Below are 8,613 nucleotides of genomic sequence, written 5' to 3'. Positions count from 1 at the left end.
CGGCGGGCCACCCGGGCCCCCAGCCAGTCCTTTGGAGGCCTGGGGGTCTTCGTACTTCACCCTGAAAGCACAAAGTTGGTAATACACAAGCTGATGAGATGTCTGAGAGTGAAGAGCAGGAACTCCTAAATATATATTCAGTGATTCTGACTCCACAGCTTCTCACCTCTCATCATTCTGCTCTCAAGAGCTTCTAGAAAGGTGTGCAAAACCCCTGCTAGAGTTGTGGCCTGCCACTAAACACACTGATCTACATCACTGGGGGATACTACAGGACAGTCCTGGCACACAACAGGAGGATGACAAGGCATCATATGAAAACGACCATCCAACAGTCTAAAACAGATCTACAGAGCTAGGTGCATCAGCCATGGCACTCATCTTCCCTCAGAAGATGACTACAGAAGAGAGAACTAACACTGACTGACCAGAACATTACAGCTACTTTAGAAAAGATTCAAGCAATAAGTCCCTAAATAGTCATTGACCTTCACAGGCACAAACACAGCTACAAACCACCTCTTTCACTGATGCCACTCAAGAACTGATGGTGGCAGAGAGTCCCTGGTCTGTGCCACATAGGAGGTGAGAATGTATAATCAGAAAAGCTTCATGTTGCTTCAAGGTCTCCAAATCCACCATTACAGCAACATTTGTCCACACACAGATATGTATCACCCCTAAACTCCCTCACCCCATTCCCATGTCCCCTCTAGGCTGCTACCACACACGCCAATGCCACACAAGTCACCATCTGATTGACGCAGAGTGGCAAAACCAGCCCATCCACGCTGGGAGAATGAAACCTCTCCCAGAAAGCCTCTGCCAGTCTCTTCCCCAGCTGCTGCAGGGCCTTTTCTCGCAGATCCATCAGACCATCAGGCGGAGCTGTTTTGGCTGGGGGCCAGAGGCCGGGGCCACCGCCGCTCGAACTTCTCGAAAAAGTGTTCATCCGTGAAGGGGCCACTGTGGACAATGGCGTCCAGGATGAAGTACAGAGCTGCTATCATGCCACTGATGAGGAAGAAAGGCAGGAAAGGCTTCAGGTGCTTCAAGCACTGCTTCGCCGAGACACACATGAAGCGTGGGGGGGTGGTCAGGAACAAAGCCCAGCAGCCCTGCCTGTGTCCCCCGCCAGCATGACCCGGGCAGTGGGTCTGTTCAGATGGAGGAGACACTGAGAGCAGAGCCTGCTGAGTGAAATGGGAAGCCTGATCCAGTGAGAGGAGAGGCTCCCCGGCAGGAGTGCAAGTGTAGGCAGATGGAGGGCAGCGAGGAATAAATAGAAGATGTCTTGTTACTTGTGCAGAGATCACAAGCCTCAGCCTGTGAGGATTGCACCACAGCAGGGAGGATAGTGTTCCACCCCTGCCCAGATCTCCTCCAGTGCCAAGCACATGTCAGTGGCTCAGATTTCAGCCCCAGACTAGGTGCTGTTGGCTCCACTGGTTTTGTCCTGCACGGCCTATGTCCTCAGGCAGCACACCCCACAGTGAAAGTGGAGGGGAAACCCATGGGCAAAATACATGAAGTTGTGTGTAGGCCATGGGTTTCTCCACCACTTTTACCAGGAGCAGTCTGAGGCTGAGGAGTGAAAGGAGACATCCTTAAGAGACCTTAACTTGCTATTACCCAGCTGCAGAACAATGCACTCCAGTGGACGGAGATCAGGAAGGCAAGTCTCTGAGGGCTGGAGGCAGCTATATGCCTGTGGGCTTCACTGGTAACCAATCGAGAGCAGTGGATGACTGGCAGGGAAAACAGTGTGAGATCAGCCACAGTCTCTTACACCAAAGGGATCTGGTGATCTGGTCAGCACAGCTCTTGTTGGCTCCTCACAGGACAAGGACTCGGGAATCCACTCTTTGCAGTAGAGAAGAGTCATCCTAAGTTCAGTCAGTACTATGGAGACCCAGCTCTTGGTGCTTTACCCCAGGAGGTCTCAAACACACTATGGAGGGAGGCACATCAGTCCCACTTACCACCAGGGAAGCTGAGGAACAGAGCAGTGCCCTGCCTTGCAAGCCACAACTGACTGCTGATTTCCTGCACTCCAGTTCAGTACTCTGTCCACTAGGCTGCACCAACATTCAGCAGTTCCCAAATTCAACATCAGCTCAGTCAGGACACCAGTTCAGAGACAGACAAGAAAACTCAGCCAGTCCCACTCCACACCTTCATCTCCAGACACAGAGTCTCCCCACTTCCTTCTCCCCCTGCCCAGGAGAACACTCTGGAGGGTAGACAACAGCAGCAGGAAGGAGGACTGGGAACTCTTGAGACCATCCTACAAACACTGTGCATCCAAAGAGAGCGTTTCTCTCGCATCCTACCGTCCCAGGAGCTGCAGCTGGTTGGGGTCACTGCCCTGACCCCCCTTTGCCAGAAGGCAGGACAGGACAGGACAGAGGGGGCTGCCACACTCACTCTCTGCGCTGCTCGGCCAGCGAGCTGCCGCGGGTCAGGGCGAACATGTCAAACTCCTCCTCCAGCCTGCCAGAGGTGTCGAGGGAGCGCGGCCCCGCGCTCACGCTGCCCGAGCCCAGGTCTGTGGGAGAGAGACAGCAGGCAGCACGGAGCAGAACATGGAAGGCTGTGCCCTGGGAAAGTGCTAGGTGGAAAGTTAGCATCAGAACAGCCTAAAGTGCTCTAGGTCCACTCCTCTACCCTGCAGCACTGTCTGTGTGTGTGTGCAGCATGCTGGGGGAAGTAACAGAAGCAGTTTCTTCACTTGCTCAGCAGGTATTTTTAGCTCAGTCCCAGGCAGGGGCAGCAGCATCCATTTATTGCACTGATGCTGAAGGCTAGATGTTCCTGAGCATTTAAGTCAACTCAGAGGGAATTGCTTCATAACCTGTGGATGAGGATAACCTGTGCTCCTGGGTAAGTGCCTCTGAGACAGATGAGTGGATTTGCATCTGTCAGGCATCATCTAAAAAACCCTGACTTGAAAGATATCTCAGCTGGCTTGTCTGTAAAAACAGTCTTGCCTATTTTCCATGGCTGCATCCAAGCTGTACTGGATGTGCCCACATCTAGTGAGAGCTTCAGGCAGTGCTACCTATCTAGGCTGTTGGTTTGTCTTGAAGAACCCTCAGGACCTTTCAGGCTTTCTGAGTAAACAACCTGTCAAATCCTGGGTCCTGAGCCCAAGCTGCTCACGACTGCCTTTGTAGCACAGCTCAGCTGCTTTTCTTCTCCCAGACCTCCATGGTCAGCCTGACACCACACAGGAGGAGGGGCAACTGCACTGCTGCTGGGCATTGCAGAGGGAGCAACTTTCTCCCCTCTCCTGCTGGAAGGCCCAGTCCTTAGCCACAGCCTAATGCTGAGGTCCTTCTGAAGTCACATCCACCTCCTGCACAACATGAGGTGTGGGTGTTGAGACACATGCTTGCATGCCTTGGGGCACATGCAGGTTTCTTCATGAGTTTATTAGTTGACAATACACCCTATTTCTCTAGGTTACTTTATGAATATGTCTAAATAATTTTGGGAAGTGATTTAAGGGCATGAAAGGATTCCCAGGGCAGCACAGAAGGACTGAGGAGAAAACTGCATGGCAACATACTCATTCCAGCCAGCTGAGAGGAGAGGTTGTTGGTGACTTCAGGCTGTCTCACTGCAGGAGTAGTACCAGGTCCCAGGTCAATCAAGCTGTTCTCTGCCTCATTCGGTGCCTTTGGAGAAAAAAAAGGAAGGTGGTGGAGAGTTTCTGAAGCCCAGACACCCTGACCCTTCAGCCCTAGCTCATTCACACTGGAGAGGAAAGCCCTTCTGTACTCATTGAAGGGTATCTGTTGTGAAGCCTCTCCCTGTGAAAAGGGGGACAGTTATCAGAGAACTGGCTGGGAATAGTGTCCTAGGGCAGAAAGTGCCTTGGGAGCCAGCATCCCAGCTCTGCTGGGTGTTGGTAAGTAGGGCACGTGCTGATTCAGAGGACAGGGCAGCACTCAGAGGACAGAGGGAGGCTCATATGGGACTTGGTCCTCTCAGTGTTCAGTACTGGAAAACCATAACTGGGGCTGACCTGCTCTTGCTCTTTGGATGAAAGGAAGGCTCCCACTAGCAGGGAGGGAGAGGCTGGTGGTGGGAACTGGAGTGTCCAGTTCCCACCGCCTGGAACTGGAACTGGTGCAGCTGGGCTAGGAGAGCAAAGCCTACAGCTTTTAAGGGGGGCAGACTGAACCTCTCTCCACTCAAGCAGGACACCCCCGGACCTGCAGGATGCAAACTGAGCTGCACAGAGGGGCAGTTGCTCCAAGTTACCTTAACAGGCTGTCCGGTCCGAAGACGCTCGAACCTGCAAGAGAGATGTCAGGAATCATTTTGGTAGTGTGTGCTTATTCACCCACAGCCCAGGAGAGTTCTAAGCCTTGGCACAGTCTGCCCTTTCCTACATGCTAGGAAAGGGGGACCATGGCTCACTTCCCCCTTCAAGACTGAAGACACCACAACAAGTTGATGTCTCCTGGGAGGTGGTGTGAGAAAGGTTGTTGTGATCCTCTAGAGCTACTTCTAACCAAAATAGCTCAAATCCAGCTCTCTGTACAGACATGGAGTAAATTCTCCATACTTCATCCTAGCTTAAGAGATGGGTTTGATGAAATGGAAGAAAAAAGGAGTGCTGACCCCACCTGGGCAAGTCCTTTCTGCCTCAGAGCTAGAAAAACAGCTCTTCCCATGCAGTTCCCTCCTTATTCTTCTGGGTTATGCCACAGGGACATCATTATATTCCATCAGTAAGTACACAGCCATTTTGAAGGGACAGGAATAAACCAGCAAAACCTGAGAGCTGGCTTTGTTCTCAAAGATTGGTGATACAAGCTGATACGTCCTGAGCATTATGCTCATGGGCCGATCAAAAGGGTGGGATAGAAGGCCTTGAAGGGGCAGTAAACACCTGTGGAAGAGCAGGGCAGAGAAGGGAGGAGAGAGGTACCTTTCATGGCGCAGAAACACGTTGTTGAGGTTGTCATTGATGAGGAGCAGCTCCTCGGTGAGCTGCTCATGGAGGACACGGGGAATGAGCTCCAGCACCCGCTGCTGCATGGCTCTGCACGTCCGATTCAGCTCCTGCACACAGCCAGGGGAAGTTACCCCAAAGGTCGGGTTAAGGCTGAGCACTCAGAGATTTGGAAGTCTGACTAGGACAGACAGACACCAGAGGCTACTGGGGTCTATCAACAAGGGTTGGCGGGCAACAGATACTGATGTGAGAGGTAAACTGAGTCTGTAATTGTATCCCTCTTCTGTAACACAACACTCAGAAAGAAAGAACCCCGGGGACTGCAAGTCCCCACGTGAGATGATTCCAGCCTCACTAGTGCAACTTCCCTTTGCTGTTGAAACTCCACCTTCCCTGTGTCTCTCTCATCCTATCAGTCCCTGATAAGCCCCTCACTAAACTGTCCAGTGCAACTGCTCTCCACGCCTGGCACGTGTCATACCTGAGTCCACTGAGTCACTGCTAAATCCATCTGCAGATGCCAGCCCTCCCCCCTGCCCCTGTTCCTTACCTGCAGCAGCTCCAGGTCGGAAGGCTCAGCCTGGGACGGCACCAGCTCTGTCAGCATCTCAGACATGACCTTCATGTTCCCATTCACCACTTCCAGCTCGCTGCGCAGCTTCCCGACCTGCAGGGGGAGGGGAAATGAAGCTCTGCCTGGGAAGAGTGGGGAGACAGCCGAGGTGGCCCGAACGGCAGCGCCCCCCACGGTGTGCTCATAGAGCTGGAGGGAGTGGCCGCTCCCGGGGAGCTCCTTTCCCACTGCTCAGCCCGGCTCTCGGGAGCTCCCAGCAGAAGGCAGCTCCCTCACTTAATGCCAAGTTCATTTGCTGGTAACAGATGCCAGGCCCTCACCTAAGACCTTTGGCCACTCGCCTAGCCCTCATTTTTAACAGCCAGCACAGGCTGCTGTTAGGATTCATATCTCCCCCAGACTAGCCACTCCTGTGTGGCAGCCACTTAAATAGTTTCATTTCCAAAGCAGTGCAAGAGGGGGAAAAAAATCCCCATTCAAAAGGTGAGCCTTGGCTAAGTGTGCAGCTAAAGCTCTATCCCTCTGTTTTCACAAGGTGCTAATGAGTCTCTGAGAACAGCTTCTAGCTTCTGTTCTGCTTGCAACCTACCTGCAGCTGGAGGTTTGGTGCTGAGCATGCTGTCAAAGGAAGTCAGGGTGAGGAAGGAGAAAAGAGGATGAGGAAACAAGTGAGGAAGCCATGACTTTTGGAAACCACATTCATACAAAGTTAGCAGCAAGGCAAGATAAAAAAGATGATAAGGAGGCATCTGCTGAGCAAGCTTTTGCTGTACTGCACTACAAAGACCTCTCTCAAAACCTCTGTGTCTCAGTTCCCCACTTCCCTATAGCCAGGACATCTTTCCTCTACCTGCAAGCAGGCCTGTCCTAGGAAAACTGTGTTTGTGGTATCCCAGCTCATCACTGTGACCACAGTGGAGCTCTGCGTTGCTCTCGAGGGACTATGCTTTAGAGGAACAGCTCCTTGAGGACAGAGGCTGGGGAAGGACCAGGATAGCAGTTCCAGAGCAGTGTTTGTGAAACAGCCCTCAAACGCTGAGGGAGTCAGCAGCACCACGGGGCTCGTGTCCAACTCACCTGCTCTGGCGTGGGTGTGATGGGTGCGTCACTGGATGTTCCTCTTCCGGCGGGCAGGGTGACAGGGTGGAGGATGGACTCCACCTGCTGAGGGGAGCTGACTGCAGGTGAGTTCTGTCCAGACTGGGAGTTGGAGCTGTACACAGTCTACAAACAGAGGTGGGAAAAGCAACAGAGAGGAGATGTCAGAGAAAGCTGACAGGTCAGTGCAATTAGACGAGAAACACTGATGACAACTCCCCATCTGCTTTCAATAGCAATTCCAGCAAAGAGGCTGTCCTGGAGCTTCTCACTCCCCAAAAGCATGCTAGAGTTCCTGAGGTCCCCTCATAGCCCCTGAATGGCAGCTGCCCGAGGTCCTTCTCCTCAGCAGTGCTCCCATACCCGCTGTGGTGTGTGGATGGGTGACAGCATGTCCAGGTCAGTCATGGGGAACTCCAGGCCCTTCCGTCTCAGGTCTTCATAGACGGCCACGACACCAGTCAAGTCTGGAGAGCTGCGGAAGGCATCTGCCCAGGACTGGGGAGAAGGACACAGAGCAGCCCATCATCATTGACAGCTGTCTTCTGTACAAACACCTAAAGACAAACACCCTCTGCACTGGCACAGACGTTCACACCTCTTGGCTCACCTGGATGAGGGTCAGCACCTTGTCATGCACTATGGCAGGTGGATTGTTCTTCGGCAGGATTGTTCTCACCAGGACACCTTCCACAAAGTCCTGGCTGGACACAAGCACGTGGAAGCGATGGCCGCAGTTTTTGACACATGTCTCCAGGACCTTCAAAGGCAATGAAAGATTAGCTATAGCTTTCTCTGCCTCTATGTGTTCACCTTGTGGGCCTTAGGTATCTGTGCCTTTTCAGCCAAGGATACAGCAGGGTATCACAGAGCTGAGGAAGAGCCCTGACCACTCACTGTCAAAGCCAGCATAACTTCATGGAAGTTCTTATTCCCTACAATTCTCTTCTTAATGGCTCGGAAGGCATCTTTGGGCCTGCAGGAGAAATCAGACAAAGAAAGATCACCAGAAGGTTCACACCCACGCATGGAGAGTCAAAGCAAAACAGCCATTGGCTCTGGATGCCTCATACTCAGCAGGTGACCTTCCCAACCATGTTTTCTGGGCAGCTTGAAGCAATAACTGATGAAGCAGCTTTAGCCTGTGGTTTTGTAAGAGAAGTAGGGTCCTGCTAATGAGTGTTGTTACTGAAACAGTAGGCTTCTATGCTGATGTCTGCAACAACCCAAGGTGCACAGGACACAACAGAGAGCAGAGTAAAAGCAATGCTAGAAATGCATTATTTGGAGGTAGAGGAAAATCCTGTGGCAGAGAGACTGAAGAGGAGATCACAAAAAAGCTTGGCATGGGTTAGAAACGGGAAGGAGAGAGCGAGTTACAGCAATCCCCTTGTTGCTCAGAGAGAAGCTGTTTAACACTTCCCTGGGAGAAAGGAGGCTAAAAAGCAGCAGGGCAGAGGCAGTGGCAAAATCCTGGCTATACTGCAGGTGGGCAAAGGAGCTGCAGCATAGCAGGGTCTCCTTAATCATTCTCAGAGCGGAGAAATACCGTGGACTCAGCCCATTGCGGCTGTGTGAGAGGGCATCAATGGATCAAGGCAGAGGACAGGGAGAGAGGCTGGGCTGGAAGAGCAGCAGAGATGAAGAGTCAGGTGGAGACACTGAGGCAGTGTAGAGAGCAGGAGGGGATCTGCCCATGGGGCAGGATGGCTGCAATGGATAGGCATTAGGAGGGCAGCAGGAGAGCTCGCCATGCCAGGGGGGTACAGATGTGTTACCAGGTGCCCAGAACCCAAACACCAAATGGCCACAGCTCGGGACTGAGAACTGTGGGCAGAGATGGGCAGATTTGCACTGTGGGGATAGCATAGAAAAGAAGCAGTGACAGATCTGTGAGTAGAGATGTTTGACTTTGTTTTCATACAACTGTGAAGCTGAAAACTGGGCTTGCTAATCCCCTGTCAGCATCACT

The 8,613-nt window shown here is 52.4% G+C and overlaps 1 protein-coding gene across 2 annotated transcripts in view; it reads right to left on the bottom strand.

The window, feature by feature from the left end:
* TOM1 (target of myb1 (chicken)) overlaps window positions 1–8,613 on the bottom strand; it is a 12,048-nt gene that overhangs the window by 2,658 nt on the left and 777 nt on the right. For both annotated transcript variants that reach the window (XM_008938124.1, XM_008938125.1), the window contains exons 2-11: window positions 7,539–7,617; window positions 7,252–7,401; window positions 7,005–7,139; window positions 6,621–6,767; window positions 5,520–5,636; window positions 4,943–5,076; window positions 4,270–4,303; window positions 3,572–3,680; window positions 2,428–2,548; window positions 12–61 (exon numbers count right to left, since the gene is read on the bottom strand). In XM_008938124.1, the coding sequence (XP_008936372.1) occupies window positions 12–61; window positions 2,428–2,548; window positions 3,572–3,680; window positions 4,270–4,303; window positions 4,943–5,076; window positions 5,520–5,636; window positions 6,621–6,767; window positions 7,005–7,139; window positions 7,252–7,401; window positions 7,539–7,617 (1,076 nt within the window). The remainder of the gene's footprint in view (window positions 1–11; window positions 62–2,427; window positions 2,549–3,571; window positions 3,681–4,269; window positions 4,304–4,942; window positions 5,077–5,519; window positions 5,637–6,620; window positions 6,768–7,004; window positions 7,140–7,251; window positions 7,402–7,538; window positions 7,618–8,613) is intronic.

Source organism: Merops nubicus, unplaced genomic scaffold, assembly GCF_000691845.1.
Source record: "Merops nubicus isolate BGI_N331 unplaced genomic scaffold, ASM69184v1 scaffold46123, whole genome shotgun sequence".
Classification (NCBI taxonomy): domain Eukaryota; kingdom Metazoa; phylum Chordata; class Aves; order Coraciiformes; family Meropidae; genus Merops; species Merops nubicus.
Note: the sequence above shows the minus strand (reverse complement) of the source record. Positions and strands in the feature narration are given on the sequence as shown.